This window comes from Chiloscyllium plagiosum, chromosome 18, assembly GCF_004010195.1.
Source record: "Chiloscyllium plagiosum isolate BGI_BamShark_2017 chromosome 18, ASM401019v2, whole genome shotgun sequence".
Lineage (NCBI taxonomy): Eukaryota > Metazoa > Chordata > Chondrichthyes > Orectolobiformes > Hemiscylliidae > Chiloscyllium > Chiloscyllium plagiosum.
Window position 1 is genome coordinate 18,020,742 of NC_057727.1, and position 20,245 is coordinate 18,040,986.

General features: G+C 39.5%; 1 protein-coding gene across 1 annotated transcript in view; it reads right to left on the minus strand.

Annotated features, from left to right (window-relative positions):
• Positions 1–14,940: 14,940 nt before the first annotated feature.
• Positions 14,941–20,245, minus strand: part of LOC122559248 (interactor of HORMAD1 protein 1) — a 23,287-nt gene continuing 17,982 nt past the window's right edge. The window contains exon 6 of the mRNA XM_043708630.1: positions 14,941–16,331. Within this exon, the coding sequence (XP_043564565.1) occupies positions 14,982–16,331 (1,350 nt within the window). The 3' untranslated portion in view covers positions 14,941–14,981. The remainder of the gene's footprint in view (positions 16,332–20,245) is intronic.

Sequence of the window (20,245 nt, forward strand, 5' to 3'; positions counted from 1 at the left end):
TGCCATTCCCCCTCCTCTCTTGCCTCCCTTTCTGTCCTTTCTGTAGCATTTGTATCCTGGAACATTAAGTTGCCAGCCCTGTTCATCCCTGATCCATGTTCCTGTAATTGCTATGTCCCAGTCTCATGTTCCTAACCATGCCTTGAGTTTTTTGGGGAACATAGTGGGCGGCACGGTGGCACAGTGGTTAGCACTGCTGCCTCACAGCGCTGGAGACCCGGGTTCAATTCCCGACTCAGGCGACTGACTGTGTGGAGTTTGCACGTTCTCCCCGTGTCTGCGTGGGTTTCCTCCGGGTGCTCCGGTTTCCTCCCACAGTCCAAAAATGTGCAGGTTAGGTGAATTGGCCATGCTAAATTGCCCGTAGTGTTAGGTAAAGGGGTAAATGTAGGGGAATGGGTGGGTTGCGCTTCGGCGGGTCGGTGTGGACTTGTTGGGCCGAAGGGCCTGTTTCCACACTGTAAGTAATCTAATCTAATCTAATCTAATGAGATCAGTTGAACAGTTACTCAGGAGTTAGATTATGTATTTAATACTTTATCGGCATCACCTTCACTCCCTCCACCAACTATGGTCAACAGCAGCAGTGTGTACCTTCACTAATGCACCTTAGCATTTTCCAAAACTACAGCCACTGCCAGCTGGAAGGGCAAGAACGGCAGACACTTGAGAACATGACCACCAAAAGCACTACTCAAAGCTCACCATCAAGGGAACGTAGGGGTGAGCAATAAATGCTGACCCAGCCAGTGAAGTCCATTTCCCATGAATACATTTTTTAAAAGCCACTCCACAACCTGGCTTAGAAATATACCGTAGCCTCTTTCAGTGTCAATCAGTCTAAATCCTGGAAACACCCCTCCTAACAATACTATGGACGTACCTACCAGAGTAGTCCTAAGGAGGCAGTTAATGTCCACCTTTTAAAGCACAATTAGGTAAGGGGAATATATGCTAGTCTAGTCAGTGACACATTTAGCACAGGAACAAAAACAAATCCTCTGCTTACAATTCGTGATGCCCAGATGTGATAATCAACGTTTAGGGTCTTCATGTCATGTTTTCAAGCATCTGCTTTGGACATCCTCTTTATGTCTGGTTCTGTTCACCTTTACGCATAGTAAATCCTTGGAGATGTGACTGTCTTCCATCCTACTGATGAATTCAAACCCACGAAAGCTGCTTTTGCTTGATGTTGAATTGTTAACCCTAACTCTAATGCAGCAGCTTTACCTTTATATCACAGCAATAAAGTTGCTAATTTTGAAAAAAAATTGGACCGAGGCAGGAAGGTAGAATCCCACTTTAATAACTGACTATTAACTGATGTTATAAATTCTTAAACTGGATAACATGATGCCAATAAGTGGTCAGTTAAATTTCAGAAACAAATCACATTTTCAACTTAATGTGTAGCAAATTTGGGATAGTTATTGCATTGTCAGAGATACCATCCTGATGACATGCAAAACTAATATTCCAATTGCCTTTTCAGACATGAATAAATCCCTTGGCAGTGCTTGAAAAGTTGGGAATTGTGCTGTCCAATGACAATAAAAGTTGACCTGTCATTTATGTCTTCTGCTGTTTCAAAATCTTACTGTGTGCAAACTGTCAACAAAAGAACTACATTACATTTCAAAGTAATTAATCATTCATTAATTGCTTTAATCCTGGCAGACCTTGACAGAACTGGGAAGTTAATTGACTACATAGGAGGGAACTTTTGCAACATTAATCCTGAAATTTTATGATGCTCAGATGTACAAGATCTGCACTCATAAATTAGAATTAATTGCAGCTCGTTTTCTAACATTTTGCATGCCTATGCTGCTATTATTTTATTGAATTCCAGAATAAATTCTCACCAGCAAACAAATGAACACTTTTACATGAACATATGCTTGAGATTTATTGTTATTTGTTTATAGGGCATAGGTGTCATTGGCTAGGCTGGTGTTTATTACCCATCCTTAATTGTCCTGGAGATTACCAGTCTTCTTGAATTGCTGCAGTCCTTGGGTGTGGGTACACTCAGTGTTGTTTAAGAAGGGAGTTCCAGGATTTTGACCCAGTGACTGTGCAGAAGGCTCCAAGTAAAGGTGGTGTGATATTTCAAGAGTAATGTGAAAGTAGTTACGTTCCCATACAACTACTACCCTTGATCTTGTAGATGGTAGAGGTTGTGAGTTTTAAAGATAATGTTGAAGAAGTTTGGTGAGTTATTTCAATGCATCCTGTTCACGGTACAAACTGCTGCCAATGTGCAATGACAGAAAAAGGAGTGAATGTTGAATGAGTGGATGAGTTGGCAATCAAGCAGGCTCCTAAATAAGTCGAACATCTTGAGTGTTGTTGGAGGTGCACTGACCCAGGCAAGTGGAGAGTGTGGGTAGCCATTTGATACAGAAATAGTTCGACATCTAGATCAATATATAGTGCCTATATCGGTATAAGACAGGCTGGGAGGTTGGTGTAAGGTAACCCTTGTTGGTGCTTCAGGCGTTAAAAAAAAAATACTGAATGCAAGCTTAATTAATGGCTGCACGAACATGGATGAGCCATTTAGCTATACAAAGATACATAATCACAATAATATGTAAAAGTACAAACTGTCTAACATCACAAATAGATTATTGCTGTAAATGGGAACCTGTTTGCATTTTCAAGGAGACATGGTCACTGGTCGTGAGCACAGTGGAAGTGTGATTAACTTTACAATGCAAAGCATTTATTTTAAAAGGGGACATATCCAGCCTTCAAGTGAGACATCAATGCTGTAATTTTCTCATACTATTATGATCACATGACCAATGGCATACAGTTTCTCTCAAGCTGTATTCCCATATATACAAGGCAGCTAAAGCCTTTTCTTTGGCCCCTAACAGTTGGTGTTGTGTGTCTGGTGAAACACTGCAACAGAGTACTCCTGACTTGTGCTTTGTAGATGATGAGACAGGAAGTGAGTTACCACAGAATTCCTTGCCTCTACCCAGCTCTTGAAGCCACAGTATTTATATGGCTGGTCCAGTTCAGTTTCTACTGAATGGCAATCACCAGAGTGTTGATAGTGGGGAAATCAGTGATGGTACTGCCATTGAACAATAATAGGAAATAGTTAGATTTTGTTTTATTACAAATGGTCAATGCCTGGCACTGTGCAACAAGAACATTACTTGCAACTTGTGAGCTCAAGTTTGAATGTTATCTAGGTCTTGCTGCATATGGATACAATTGCTTTAATATCTGAGGAAGTTTCGAATAACGCTAAACATTAAGAAAACATCCCAACCTTATCATGGATGGTAGATCATTGACAAAAAAGCTGAAGGTATTCGGGCCTGGGACACTACCTGAAGTTCTCTTGCAGTGATGTCTTTGGTCTGAGATGTCTAACCGCTAATAACCACAATCATTTTCCTTTGCTAGTAATGACTCCAAGCAGCAAGAATTTTCCCCAATTCCCACTGACTTCAGTTTTGTGAAGGCTTCTTAATACCATACTGATTCAAATGCTGCCTTGATGTCAACGGCAGTCATTCTTACCTCACCACTGCAACTTCACACCTCTCTCCATATTTGAATCGAGGCTGTAATAAAGTCAAATGAATAGCCCTGGTGGAATCCAAACTAAGCATCAGTGAATAGGTTTTTCTTTGCAAATGCCACTTGATTGTACTATCAACTACCCTTTCCATCACTTTCCAGATGATCAAATGTAAACTGATATAGCAGTAACTGAGGATAAATCTGGAAACTAATGTCACATTTGTGTCACATCCAAAGCTCATGAATTTATAACATAAAGTAGCATTCAGTAGCCTGAGTCACAATGTTCTGGGTTCAAGTTCCAATTCACAACTTTGTACAAAAATCAATACTGACATTCTACTGTAGTACTATGAGAGGGCTGCATTATTAAAGAATTGTTAATTACGACCCTGTCATCTCTTGCTGCTGGGCATAAAAGATTTTGGTGCATTATTTTAAACAACAAAATGACTATCTGTAGTAAGCCAACATTTATACTTCAATCAATATTGTAAGAAAAACCTATTACAGAATCACAGAATGGTTGTGGTACAGAAGGACATTTGACTCAATGTCTGCACCGGCTCTCTAAATGAGTATTATGATTTAATGCCATTCTCCTTTCTTTTCTCTCTATCTTTGCACATTGTTTCTCTTCAAATAATTATCTAATATCTTTTTCAATGCCTCAATTGAATCTATCTACACTGTACTTTGAGCAGTGCATTCCTTATCTTAATTCTTCGCAAAGGTGAAAAGGTTTGTTACTCACATACAGTTTGAAATGGTGTCTTCTCATTCCTGATCCTTTATGAACGAGAATAGCTTTTCCCTATCTACTCAGTCCAGACCTTTCATCATTTTAAAAACTTCTATCAATTCTCCTCTTAGCCTTCTCTGCTCTAAGGAAATCCTTATATGTGGAAAAAACAAGAACTACCAAAACAAAGGTAACAAAGTCCTGAAATTCAGATTATGCTGAGGGATTGTGACTGACAAATGTTTGCGAATTAAAAACATGACTCCACTGTAATACTCAATCTCTTATTTACTAATGAGAGCCTTCTGTTCACAAGTCAGTCCACAGTTACCATTCATTCTGTTGAGCTTTTCACAATTATTGATTAGGTTTGCTTCAATAGTTTTGTCTGTATGATACATTTTATTCTACAAGGGAGTAGAAAGATTGTAGTCAACTATCAGACATCCTCCCACTCCACCTTACCAGCATCATAATCTTCAACATTTTCTAAACTTCCTTTTCAACTTTAAAGAGAGATTCTGAAATCCAGAAAGGCCAAAATATTGGAACAGTATATGTATGCATGAAAGGAGAAGTGGAGTGTGACAAGATGGAACAAAACGTTTAACAGAAATTGTACATCAGTAAATGAGGTCATTGTAAAGACAAAAGAATAAAAGTTCTTTATTTGAATGTATGAAATATTTGCAATAAAATGAATTAATGGCACATGTAGGCGTAAATTATGTATACCTAACTGTCATTATAGAGACATGGTTACAAAATGATCAAGAATAGGAAGTAACTATTCCATGGTACACAATGTTTCAGGGAGAAATGCAAAAAAGCAAAGGACGAGAAGTAGTAAAGGATGATATGAAGGCATTAGTTGGAAAGGATCTGGCCTTGGAAGATTGTGAAGTAGAATGAGTATCAGTCACAATGCTAAGCAAAAGAGCACTTAGGTAACCATAGGTTTGTTAGAAATTAGGAATAGCAAGAGCCAGAAACCATCGGTGGGAGTATCCTCTAATGCTGAGCAGAGCATTGACCAAGAAATTATTGGAGCTTGAACCAAAAGCAAAGTGATAATTCAATCTTTTACTGTGACAATCAAATTGATAACAGTGTTGTATAAGATGAATTTTTAGAAAGCTTTCATGACAATTTATTGGAACATATATAACTAACTAGGGATGGTACTATATTAGGTCGAGGATTAATTGGTAACATTATAGGAAAACAAAATCCTCTGGGAAACAGTGATCCTAATAACCATTGAATTCCATATTAAGTTTGAAAGTGACATTCTCCAAATACAAACAACAATCATACTTAAACAAAGCCAACTACAGGTATGGGAAGAAAACCGACTAAGGTAAGTTGGGTATATAGACTAAAAGCTATGTCTGAAAATGAACAGTAGGAAACATTTAATTGAACAATTCAATATGTTCAAAAGTAAATTCTTTTGAAGAAAAAGTTATGATTCATCAAGAAAGACTCATGTGGCTCACTGAGAAACTTAAAGGTACAGACCTGTACTATAACAAGAAAAGTCTAAGGATTGGGAGGATTTTAGAAAACAGCAAAAAGGCTACATTGAACAAATACTTTGTGTTTGTCTTTAGAGCAGAAAACGCTTAGAAATTGATGGTAACCTGGGGGCTAAAAAGAAAATGAGGAAATTAATATCACAGAAAAAGTACTGGAGAAACTTAAAAGCTTAAATCCAACAAGTCCCTGGGACCCAGTTGCCTAAAAATGCTCTAGAAAAGATGGCTGCAGGGATGGTGGGTGCACTAGCCACAATTTTACAAAATTCCAAATATTCAGGAATGGTCCCATCAGATTGAAAGAGGGCAAATTGTACATTGTTTTTCAAGAAAGGACGTAAAGAAAAACCAGAGAACTACGAGCCTATTATCTTAGTATCTATTGATGAGAAAATGCTAGAATCTGTTGTTAAGGAAGTCTTGAAAAAGCACTTAGAAAACCATAGGACTATTAGAATATGTCAGTATAGTTTTACTAAAAGAAAAGCATGTTTGACAAACCTATTGGAGTTCTGAAGCTGTAACTAGTAAAGTACATAAAGGGAAACCCGTAGGTGTATATATCAGGATTCCTAAGGTATTCGGTAAGGTGCTATGCAAAAGGTTAATAGGTAAAAAGAAATCTCAAGGTAGAAGAAATATATTAGTATGGGATGGGGTTTGGTTGACAAAGAGAAAGCAGATATCTGGCATAAACAGAGCGTACTTAACTTGGCAGAAAGTGACAAGGGAATGCCACAATGGTCAGTGTTGAGGTCTCAGCAATTTATATATGAATGACTTATTTGAAATGACAAAAAATCTATTTTTGCTGATGATAGAAAATTGGAAAGGTAAGCTGAGGAGAATATAAAGAAGCTGCAAAAAGGGATGAACAAGTTAAGTGAGTAGGCAACAAGATGACAAATGGTTTATTATGTACGAAAGTGTGAAATTATTCACTTTGGTTTTATAAACTGAGAAGTAGAATATCTTTTTCAAAGTGTTAAGCCTGTAAGTAATTAGGTGCAAAGACATTTGGGTGGGCTTATGCAAGGTATGTCAAAGGTTAGCATGCAGAGACAGCAGGAGCTAGGAAGACAAATTGTGTATTGGCTTTTGGTGCAAGGGGATTGATGTCTTCCATTTATCGTATTAGGTGGGGCAACACCTATAGCACTGTGTGCAATTTTGGTCCTCTGCACCCTCTAAAGCTTCCACATCCTTCCTATAATGAGGCAACCAGAACTGAACACAATATTCCAAGTGTGGTCTAACCAGGGCTGTGTAGAACTGCAGCATAACCTTGCAGCTCTTAAACTCAATCCTCTGCTAATACACCATATACCTTCTTGACAACTCTATCAACTTGGGTGGCAGCTTGGGTGAGACGAGAAGAAATTTCCTCAAAGAGTAATGAATCTTTGGAATTCTCCAAAGTGTTTTGGATGCTCCCTTGTTAAATACACTTAAGGCTAAAATAGACAGATTTTTGGTACCTCAGAGATCACAGGTATATGAAGGGGTGTGCAGGAAAGTGCAACTGGAGCTGAGGATCAGCATAAGCATAATGAGTGAAGGAACAGGCTCAATGGACCATATTGTTTACTCCTAATCCTATTTTTTATGTGTGAATTGATTAAGGATGGTCTTTCAAGGTATTAAGATCATCATCTTGATTTCCTAAGTATTAAAAAGAACATTGGATTAAGCAGAGCTCCCAGAGCTGCTGTATCAGTTGTCAAGTAGACAGGACAGACTTTTAAACAAAATGCTGCTTGGGTTATCTATCTCTGTTAATTTGCAGTAGAGTCATAGAATCATACAGCACAGAAACAGACCCTTTGGTCTAAATAATGCATGATGACCATAATCCCAAATTAAACTAGACCCACCTGCCTGCACTTGGCCTATATACTTCCAAACATTTCTTATACAGTTATCCAAATGTCTTTTAAACATTGTAGCCAGCTGACAAACAATTTGGCCTACCTGACAATATTCTTCACCAGAATCTCAAAACATGGGCATGGTACTCACTCAAATGTTTTACAAATAACCAATTTGTAAAACACTAAATAAAAAAAGAAACATAATCACATGCAGTACTCTCAGGCTAAGGTTATGCTAGAAGCTGCATTGTCTGTCACCAGTTAGGCTGAGGGGAGGTGTCACTGGCTGAGTGCTTTGCTGAGCACTGCACACTCTGCACACACCAACAAACGGCACCCAACACCTGTTTTTGATATGGTGAGAGTGGAGATAGCAGCTTCAAAGAGCACAAAAGCACATGGGGTCAGCAGCTACATAAAGAAAACAGCGTGTGTGCCTTAGAAAGACAGCAGTGGTGAGAAATAAGGAGAGCCCTTTAACTCATTTCAATTTGTCACAGCTGAAGTGTTACATCACAGGAAAACAGATGGGTATTTCTTTCATGTCTCTCTTGATTAGCCAAGTGGTTTAAATCAGATGTTACTGCATCAGAAGAGTACAGTTAAAAAATGACTTGTAAAATATTCAATGTGCAAATTAATGAAATAGAACAGAGACAGCATGGCAGGTAATGCATTGCTTTTGTAGTACAGATAGTTCTCCTATAACGTGCATTTATGAAACACAATTTGGTTGTAGCACGATTCATGAAATGTGGACTTTATTTTTATAAAGTTAACTCCTGTTCACTGTTACATGATTCCATCCCCGGCACTAACTGAACAACAAAACCCAGCCTCCGGATCCTCTGTCTGCAAAATGCAAATTCGGTGTGTTGAGTTAAAACAGGAAATGCAGTCAGCTCTGCAAGTCTTGAAACTTACCTTGAACATGGGAACTGTAGTCTCATTTAGAAAGAACTTTATCTCAAACCGGGACAGAATCTTGAGAAGGACTGGACTTCCATGTCAGCACCACGTAGTCAGTCAGTTTGCACACTTTCTGGTGAAGATTCAGGAAAGGAACAGTGCTGTAGTCAGTGTTTTTAGTGTTAAAGTGTTAAATTTACTGTATTATTTCATTAAAATATTTGATTTTAAAAATATACTTGAACTGCGCTATCATTTGAGTTCGGCTAACTATTTTTTTTCAATTTCCTAACCCTGTTTTTCCCGTAGGCCTTGTTAAAATGACACAATTTTCTATAACATGGTGTCGCACTGGAGCGCAACTACTACATTATAGGGGAACTACCTGTATGCAGAAGCCAGTAGATGCTGGTGTGATCTGTGATGATATGTACAGCAAATGTTCGCTGCTAAAGGAAATTCAGCTCAAAATTGATGAGCTGGAGTCTGGGCTGCGGACATTGTAACAGTTTAGAGAGGGTAAGGTACATGGACATTGTATTAGGAGGCAGTCGCAACCATTATATTAATTACATCAAATGTCATCTATGGTCAGAGATACGAGGGAGTGACTATGAATAAGGTAGGTATTTACCTTTGGAGAAGCCTCAGCCAGTGTCTTTGTCCATAGGTACTAGACTCTGGTTCCTGGTGTGGACAAGGTTGCAGGCCGCAGGGAGAATAAGTGAACTGACCACAGTACCATTATTCAGAGAGCCAGTCAAGTGGAGGAGAAAAGAGATACATAATCGTAATAAAGGAAAGCTTAGTTAGGGGAATAGGTACTGCTCTCAGCAACAAAGACAGGGTGCCTGAAAACATATTGCCTTCCTGGTGTCAAGGTTCAGGACATTTCTTGTAGGCTAGAGAGGACATTGGAAGGAGAGGGGAAGAATCCAGTTGTCATAGATCATGAAGTTACCAATGATAGAGATAGGTCTAAGAAAGAGTTCTGCTAAGGGATTTCTCGCAGCTCGGGGCTAAATTAAAAAGCACAACCACAAATTACTCCAGATTACTACCTGAGCCACATGCAAATTTGTATAAAAGATTAGAGAGGTAAATGTGTGGTTCAATTATTGGTGGGGAAGAATGGATTCTAATTTATGAAACATTGGCACCAATACTAAGGAAAAGAGCTGTTCCTTTGGATGAGGCTTAATTTGAACCATGCTGGGATCAGAGTCCTGGTAAATAATAGAGGATTGTAGATAAGGCTTTAAATTAACCAGTAAGGGGTTGGGGGGAGGGTTTAATTGAAGAATAAGTTTTAAAAAATTAAAATGCAATGAGAGCAAATGTACAAGTATTGAAGAGGTGAACAATGATCAAAATCTGACAGGGTGGGTAGAAAAAAAATAGAACAGAGAAGAAATACAGCACAAGAGTGTAGCAGAAATTAGAACCAGAGTAAGTAATAATGATAAAAGGTTAAGCTCTTAATCTGAATGCATGCAACATTTCCTATAAGTTAGATGAGTTATTAGCACAAATAGAAATAAGTGAATATAACTTGATAGCTATAGCAGAGATATGGTTGCAGGGTGACTAAGACTGTGAATCCAATATTCAAGGATATGTGACATTCTGGAATCCTCAAATTAAATAAGGACAATTATAGGAGAGGTGAAGAAAGGTGTCGAAAGTGGTCTGGAAAAATAGATGAGGAAGCAATCAGGAGATGAGCATTGGCAGACATTTAAGTAGACATGTTATAAGTTTTAGCAAAAAATTAATTTGGTCAAAAAGGTCTCAATGAGAAAGATGAACCACTCATGGTGAACAAGGCATTCAAGGAGAGTAATTAATCAAAAGTAAGGCATACAAAATGATGAAAACTATTGGTAGACCAGAGGAGTGACTTTTTCTTTTAGGAACCAGAGCTGGATATCTAAACAGCTAATAAAGATGGATAAAATTGAGTATAAAAATAAATTGGCAAGGAATACAAGAACAAATACCAAGAGCTTCAATAGGTATAGAAAAAGAGAGTAGCTAACACAAGTGGAGGATGCAACTGCAGAATCAGTAATAGGGGACCCAGAAATTACAGGTAATTTAAACCAATAATTTGCATCAAACTTCACAGTGGAAGCCACTATGAACATCTCAAAGATACCAGATAATCAAAGTGCTAGACCACAGAAAATGTTTAAACAGGAGGGAGATAGAGTTTTGAAACACAGCACTTGAGGACTATAAGGAGCTGGCACAAAAGAGGTGACGGCCGGGGGCAGATCACCCATGATCCTATTGAATGGTGGTAGGCATGAATGGCTGAATGGCCTACTTCTGCTGCTATTTATGTTTTTAAGGTTCTTCACAGGACCATTCACACAGTTTGATGCAAAATCTTATGAGGAGAAATTAGAAATTAGAGAAAACATCAAGTTCTTGTCCAAACAGTATCTTATTTGTGGGAGTTTTGGTATCTAATTTTAGGGAGTATCTGAAACAAAGGTAGAAGTTGATACTCAATGGTTCTGACAATATACTTTGTGTAGAATTTAATGCAGGCATTAGGATCTCATTCACAAGCTGGAAAGGCAGCAGTGTCATGTTCCCCTACTAAGGAATGTCATTGTATTAAATACCAATTAGGCACTTAAGTGACCATTGGTGGGTGTTCCATGGGATTGAGGGCCAATAGCTCAATGCAACTGAGAAAGTGGTCATGGCTTTTGGCAGTATGCCTATTAAAAATCCAGGATCTGCACTACATCTCTCTCTGTTACACAAACTCTCAGGATTTTCTCATGATGTTTTATCCTGCTGGACCAGAGAATTTTCTGTGAGACAATCTATTTTTCTGAACTTGCCTTTTGCCAATGGTGTGTTTATGAGACATTACTATATTGGAACAGTTAAAGTTTAGTAGTTAAATAATCTATTATTCTGTTAGGTTTTCCAATATAGTGAAATTACTCCAATTTCCTCATTCTTTTGTATTTTAACCAAAGTGTATGAATAAACTTTTGCTTCAAATCTGGTAGTTGACCAGCCGAAGTGCATCTGGAACACACTACCTTACTTACCTTTCAAAAAAGTTAGGGTCTAAACCCTCTCTTCTGAATATATTTTGAGGTGGTTTGGTATGGTCCATAAATGTGGAAAGAGGTTACTGGCTTGAGTGAGTGGGGTAGGGGGAGGAGGGTTTAAAAAAATAGCTCTCGGTGGATTTCCACTTTTTGATGCCAGAGCCTTTAATCAGGCACAGCGTACCGGGCAAGGCACCCAGCTAGGAGCCTGCAAGCAACCACAAAAGGGCTTGCTTATTGGGATCCCCGAATCACGATTCCCTCACTTGTTGCCAGTTAAAAGCCAGTATCAGCAGGTTCGAACCCCTTAATAGAACAATAATTGTATACATAAGAATCTCAATTGGTGTCAGGGCAGGGAGTTAATTCTTGAACTTTGTCACATGGGACTTACCTGAGATGGAAGGATAATAAGGTGCCCATTTGCAACCTCCCCTTATTAAATACTACCTTAGAGCCAAATTCAGAGGCTGGAATTAATTTCTACTTGTGTTAAACTTGAGATGATTTTCCACTTCAATACCTACAGTATCAATTGAAAATCTCACACTTCAGCCCATGATCTGCTGTCTGCTCTGATTAGTGGATTACAATCATGGCATGCATGTACTGAAGCAGAAAATCTCCCTTAAGACACCCAAGTTGTGAAACTGTTCAATTCCTAGATACTCTGCTGGTTTCAGGTATTCAACAGCTAGAATTTATGTAGCAGTTTTAATGTAATAAAAAAATTTAAGGCACTTCACATATTGTTATAAAGTAGTATTTGACATCCAGCCACATTAGGAAATATCAAAATCTTCTTTGTCTAAGATTTTAAGGATCAAAGGGAAAAAAAAGAGTAGATACATAGATTTGAAAGGGAATATCCAAAGCTTCAGGCATTAGAAGCTAACAATGGTGCACTATTAAAATTGTGATGAGACAGAGCTAAAGGAAGGTCAAGCTCCCAAATGATTGTGGAAATAATAGAGATAGAGACATGAAGGGATTTGAAGATAAGGACGGGAATTTTAGAATTAATGACAGCCAATTTAGGTTGGCAAGCACAAGTGATTGGTGAATGAACAGATCTTAGTGCAAGTAAGGAAACAGACAACAGAGCTTTACATTGTGTAAACTTGAGACCATTTAATGTGTAAGGGTAGGACTTATGCAGTTGATGGTAGGGGTCCAGTGTGGTTGAACAGAGAGACCTAGGAGCTCAGGTAGACTGTCCTTTGAAAGTTGTGTCACAGGTAGACAGGGTGGTTGATTTTTAGCATGCTTGTCTTCATTGCTCAGAGTCAGGATAGGCTGGGACATTTTTTCACTGCAGCATAGGAGGTTGAAGGGTGACTTTATGGAGGTTTATAAAATGAGGGGCATAGAAAAGGTGTAGGGGAGTTTAAAACTAGAGGGCATATTTTTAAGGTGAGAGGAGAAAGATTTAAAAAGGACCTGAGGGGCAACCTTTTCACACACAGTTACAACATTTAAGAGAGATTTGGGAGGTGTATGAATAGGAAAGACTACATGGACCAAATGTAGGCAAATGGGATTAGGTTAGTCTGGGAAAGAGACCAAAGAGTCTGTTTCTGTGCTACATGATTCGATGTAGAAGATCAGTCAGGTAAGAAAATCAACAGAGACTTGCAAAAAACAACTTTAAGTAGGGGTGTAGTTTGAAATAGATGTTCTCAGTTGATCATAAGCTCATTAGAGGTCAAATGTGATATCAAGATTGCAAGTATCCTGGTTTGACCTTAGACATTTGCCAGGGAGAGGAATGGGAGTTTGTGGCTAAGGAATAGAGTTTGTTTTTTGTAATATTTAATTGGAAAAAAAACTGTTTATCTAGTACTGGATCTTTGACAAGCAGTTTGGTAATTTAGCTGCACTTGAGAGTCAGGAGAGGTGATGGTGTGGCAGAGCTGAGTACCACCACTTTATATTTGAAAGCTGATACACTGGATGGAATTTCATGGTCCTTCAGGACTAGTATAGTGATTGGGGGCCATGTGGGCAAACTGTCAGACAAAGCCAGTTGGGAGTATCTCTTACTCAGACATTGTGTCTGACAAACAGCTCAGTCAGTGACAAGGCAGCTGCTCAAGAAAAGACGTCCCAATTCCCTGCCACTGGCTCTCCAGTTTGTGGATGGGCTTACTGTTACAACCTTTAAATTCCACCTTATGTTTTAGGATAATATCCCTGAGATACAGCATGCAGTTGCTAAGTAGGATGTGGGTAGGATTCCAGGAACCAGTGCCCACTTGAGTGAACTCTTAATATTAATTAATCCAATTCCTTGATTCATGTCCAACATACTCTGCCTTCAATATTGATACACTATTCTTCCTATGGCAGTCATATTTCAATTACACAAGAAAGCGTGGAAGGAGAAAAAGCTATTCATTCCACTAAGCTTTCCACAGACTGTGTGAAATCTGATGTATCAAGCACTTTAATCCTTTTCAATGTATTAGCAACAATGGAAAATTATTAACTATCCTGTGTGCCGCAGAAACGAATTTTGAAAGCTGGAAAGATCTGTCAAAACAAGGTTGTATAGCAGCTAAAAAAAAGATCAGAAAGAAAACAACAGGCCTCGTGTCAGGGTGTAAGAACAGCTTTTGGCTAAAAGACATTATATCAGCCAGTTAATATATCAGGTAATCCATTTTTCCCTTAATTCCTCTGCTTAATTTAAACTGAGATTTATTATGATTTAAACAAATCATCTCATATATATATATACATAGGTTTGCATTTCAGATATAAGAACAGAAAAAATTTGTATTAAAGACTATTACTGGATGTAATGGAAATAGTTTTCAGAAGTAGTTGGACAACTATAAAATGTCAAAGTACAGTGTGCAATATAAAGATAACAGTATAGAACAGAAATGCTCTTACAATCAGATGGTAGGTGTACATTAGCAAAGGTAAATAAGGTACTGGAAAATTAGTGCTAACCACAAATAAAATACACATACAAAAAAGTGCCAATATCTTAACAATCAAACCAGTGACAGGACAAATATCAGAAACAAACGGATGCTATGAATGCTGTTAAATTTATAGCTGTTTCAAATAACAAACAAAATCATAATTAGAATGGATTAATTTCCAAAGCAATAATCCAAGACTGACATTCAACTGTCAGGATATAGTGTATCAATATGAACAAAATATATTTACTACATAAACATAAACTTTATACTAAAATGAATTTTTAATATTTTATCATTCATTCTTCCAACTGTGCGAAAAATATTGATGTGAAATGTAATAAGAGCTGTATACACACTAATCAGTCAGAATCATCACTGCTGTCAAAAAGGTTGAGCTGTGTTTTGTTTTGTGCTTCCTTTCCAAGTGAAACTTTTGGTAATTTAGCACAGGTGCTCTCCTGAGTTAAAGGACTAAACCATGACTGAAGTTGATGTTCAGATTCCATACCACTTTGCAAGTTGCTCCTTTGTAAAGAGTTAGAAGACTGCCATGAAAGATTTCTCTCAGACATTTTAGGAATTTCTTTCCCCTCATTTTGCTGTGGATTATTGCCCTTCTTCACATGTCCCTGCCAGTTCTGATCTCTCATATACAGTCCCTCAAGAGGGTATCTTCTCCTTTCATTTATATTTGTTTTTCTGCGGGTATTTGCCTTAATCTTTGGCTTATCCAGAGCAGGTTTTTTCATGAAAACATTAAGGGACTTTGATTTATCTGATGCTTTGGCAATGATTTCCTTTCTCTTACTATGTGCATTATAGGTGGCTCCCTTTTCAGTGCATCGTCTAGTTGCCATCTTCCTGCCTGCTGCTGCGCTATAACTTCTCCTTGTATTGTTGTTCTTCATAGTGTCCTGCCACATTTTCTGACCAAACTTATATTTTACATTTGGATTGAAGGAAACAGGAGTCCATTTGTTTTCTTTGTCATTGTGATCCATTTTCTTAACATTGCACTGCTTGGGAGCATTGGAAGTATAGGCTGATTTGTTCTTTGTACCATTCTGGTATTCAGTCAATTTGACATCAGCATGGGGAGGTACTTGAAAAGATAACTCATTTGGCAAAACCTCCTTGTGTACAATGTGAGGAAATGGACACTCAGATGTGTGATTGGAGTTTGTTGCAGTAGAAAAAGAAGAAGTGCCTTCTGCCTTGCCTCCACAACTTAAAGAGATAGCATTATGCTCATGAATGGAAGTACACAGCCCTGACCTGGCATCAACTGGCAAAGTTTTCTGATAACCATTCAGATGACTACTGCTACTATCATTAGGTAATATTTCTGAACATACAGCTTTAGTATCTAAAGGTTGGTGGTTGTCCACTAGATCTGGTTGAGGTTGGAATAGTGTTGTGCAAACTCTTGTACTTTCATAATAAGCCTTCTTCTTACCAACTATGCAGAGTTCCTCATTTGTACTAGGAGTTGTTTGTGTCATACTGTTTTGCACCTGAATGTTCAGGCTTGAATTAGAAGTGAGTTTATGAAGTTCAGACAGAATTTCTTTAACCTGAAAGTTGTCTTTAAACCAACAGAGCTGTTCAGACATTTTCTGATCTTGTTGACATTGTGCATGTTTAATTCCATCAAGGCATTCCTGCATTATTTGTAGTTGAGTTCTAAGATTATTCACTTCCACCTCCTTCTGCAAGAGAAAAGGTCATGGTGTTCATGAAGCTATGCCCTTCACAGTCCTACAATCTAAATACAGTCAAATTCTTCTGGCAATGACACATTTTCAGGACAACTTATAAAATTCTATGAAAATGTGACTACTATATGTGGCATATGGATAATTCCTAGCTTCCTGTTTAATTCAACTAATCCTGGGTATTTCCTTTGCAAAATGATAGACAGAATACTGAAAAAAGGATAAATGGTATACCCTTGTACTTGAGTGAGGACAGATACTGACTGTACTGTGTACAATAGGGAAAAACATGTAGCCAAGGTATCACTTGCAATGGTGTATTTTCTCATTCCCACCATATTACCTTTGATGTCGCACAAGGAGCTGTTCTTACCCTTTGCAGTTCCTATCCACATGCTTCCCCTTAGCAATGTCGTTCATAAACATAATGTATGCTGAGACCCAGATCTCAACTTCTCTAAGTCCTGCTTATCCATCACTCCTACTTGTTGAACTAAATTGAGTTACTAGATGAGCTGGAGTCATTTTTCAAATTTTAATTCATGTTTTCAAATCTCTTGTGGCCTCATTCCTTCCAATCTTTAATCTCTATCAGACCAACAATTCACCAAAAATATCACTTTTAATGTATTGCTGCATTTCGAGCATTTCCACCACTGGAGGCTATGCCTTTAATTTCCCAGGTCAAAGTGCAGGTATTCTCTCCCAAAACTTATTTGCCTCTCATTCTTCCATTAAATGCTCCTAAACATGTATCTCCATGTGTATCTGGCAGCGAGTTAGCTGAGACAGGAGTGGATTTGACCAAAGTTACAGAGGTGGAAGTAGGTAGTTTTGGTAATGATATAGATAGGTGGTTAGAAGGTCATTGGGTCATACAGCATGGAAATACCCTTTGGTCCAACCAGTCCATGCCGGCCATAATTCCAAACTATATCAGTCCCACTTGCCTGCGCTTGGCCCATACCTCTCCAAACATTTCTTCTTCATGTACTTATCTAAATGTCTTTTAAACATTGCAACTGTACCTGCATCCATCATGTCCTCTGGAGGTTCATCCCATACATGAACCACGCTTTGTAATAAACAATTGCCCCATGTGTCTTTAAATATTTCTCCTCTCACTTTTAAAAATATGTGCCCTTGTCCTGAAGTCCCCCATCCTAAGGAAAAGAAAACTGCCATTCACCTTATCTATACCCTTCATTATTTTATAAACCAATAAGGTCACCTCTCAATCTCCTCTTGTCCAGTGGAAAAAGTCCCTGCCTATCTAGCTTCTCCTTATAATTCAACCGCTTCAGTCCCAGCAACATCTTGGTAAATCTCTTCTGAACCATCTCCAGCTCAATAATATCCTTCCTATAACAGGGAGACCAGAATTGAGCCTGGTACTCCAAAAGAGGCCTCACCAATGTCATCTTAAGATTGAGTATAATGCGAAGGCTACAAGAGGTTTGTTTCAGCTTCAAATAGTTGCCAGAGAATGTGGTGGCAGAGCTAACTAGGGAACAGAGTCTGTAGTAAGAGGTGAAGAAAATGGATGGTCTTCTTAAATTTAATGGAAGAAATTTCTGTTCATCTGGAATCAGATGGCAGACAAGCAGTGTGACAATTTAGTATTGTTAACAAAGAACAGTACAGCACAGGAACAGACCTTCAGCTCACTAATACTACACTGACACATGATGCTTATCAAAACTAAAAACCTTTTGTCACTATGCAATTCGTATCCTTCTAGTTCATGTCTATTCATATATCCTCAAAATGCCGCTTAAATATTAATACTGTATTCGCCTCCAATACCTCCTCTGGCAGCACATTTCAGGCACCTACCACTTCCATGTAAAAGCCTTGCCTCTCATATTTCCTTCCAACTTACTCTCTTTACCTTAACCTTTGGTCCCTAGTCGTTGACATTTCTGCTCTGGGAAAAAAACTTCGATTATCCATGCCTCACATTATTTTGTAAACTTTTATCAGGTTAACTCTCATCCTTCAACATTCAAGTGAAAACAGACCAAGCTTTTCCAACCTCTCCTCATACCTAATATCCTCCAAACCAGGCAAAATCCTGGTAAACTGTTTCTGCACCCTCTCCAAAGTCTCCACATCATTCTTGTAGAGTGGCGACCAGAACTGTACACAATAATCCAAATATTATCTAACCAAAGGTCTATATAGCTGGACCATGACTTACCAATGTTTATATTCTGTGCCCCGACTAGAGAAAACAAGCATGCTGTATGCCTTTTTGACTACCTTATCCACTTCTGTTGCCATTTTCAGAGAATTGTTGTCCTCTATGTCTAGATCCCTCTATACAATGATGTTATTAAGGGTTCCGCCGCCTCCGCCTCTGAGCTTACTTTTTCAATCAGGACATCCGCCCACTTTCCAAGGACCCCTTTGCACACCTCCAACACACACCATCCACCTGGACAGCCCGTGTTGGCCTATTACCCACCCTCGATCGCTTCATTTCCAACTGCCACCGAGACATTAACCGCCTCAACCTGTCTACCCCCCTCCCCCACTCCAACCTCTCACCTTCACAACGCGCAGCCCTCCACTCCCTCTGCTTCAATCCCAACTTCACCATCAAACTACCGGATAAAGGGGGTGCAGTGGTAGTCTGGTGCACTGACCTCTACACCACTGAAGCCAAACGCCAACTCGAAGAAACCTCCTCCTACCGCCCCCTCTACCATGACCCCACACCCCATCACCAAACATCATCTCCCAGACTATACACAACCTCATCACTTCAGGTGATCTCCCACCCACAGCTTCCAACCTCGTAGTCTGGGAACCCCACACTGCCCGATTCTACCTCCTTCCCAAGATCCACAAGCCCGACCACCCTGGTCGACCCATTGTCTCAGCCTGCTCCTGCCTCACTGAACCGATCTTCACCTACCTCGATACTGTCCTATCCCCCCGGTCCAGGAACTCCCCACATACATTCTTGATACCACCCCGTCCTCCACTTCCTCCAAGAATTCCATTTCCCGGCCCCCAAAGCCTTATCTTCACCATGGACATTCAATCCTTCTACACCTCCATCCACCATGACCAGGGCCTCCAAGCCCTCTGTTTCTTCCTCTCCCGACGTCCTCAACAGTACTTTTCCACTGACACTGTCGTTCGTTTGGCTGAACTGGTCCTCACCCTTAACAATTTCTCCTTCGGATCCTCCCACTTCCTCCAGACCAAAGGGGTAGCCATAGACACCCATATGGGCCCCAGCTATGCCTGTCTCTTTGTCAGCTACGTAGAATAGTCCATCTTCCGTAGTTACACTGACACCACTCCCCACCTCATCCTCTGCTACACTGATGACTGCATTGGTGCCACCTCGTGCTCCCACAAGGCGGTTGAGCAGTTCATCAACTTCACCAACACATTCCACCCTGACCTTAAATTCACCTGAACCATCTCTGACACATTCCTTCCCTTCCCGGACCTCTCCAACTCCATCAGTGACGACCAACTTGACACTGACATTTTTTACAAATCCACCGACTCCCACAGCTACCTGGATTACACCTCTTACCACCTGACCTCCTGCAAAAATGCTATCCCTTTTTCCCAATTCCTCCACCTCTGCCGTATCTGCTCCCAGGAGGACCAGTTCCACCACAGAACACACCAGATGGCCTCCTTCTTTAGAGACTGCAATTTCCCTTCCCACATGGTTGAAGATGCCCTCCAACGCATCTCATCCACATCCCGCAACTCCGCCCTCAAATACCACCCCTCCAACCGTAACAAGGACAGGACCCCCGGTCCTCACTTTCCACCCTACCAACCTTCGCATAAACCGCATCATCCGCAGACATTTACGCCACCTCCAAGTGGAGCCCATCACTAGAGATCTATTTCCCTCCCCACCCCTTTCCGCAAAG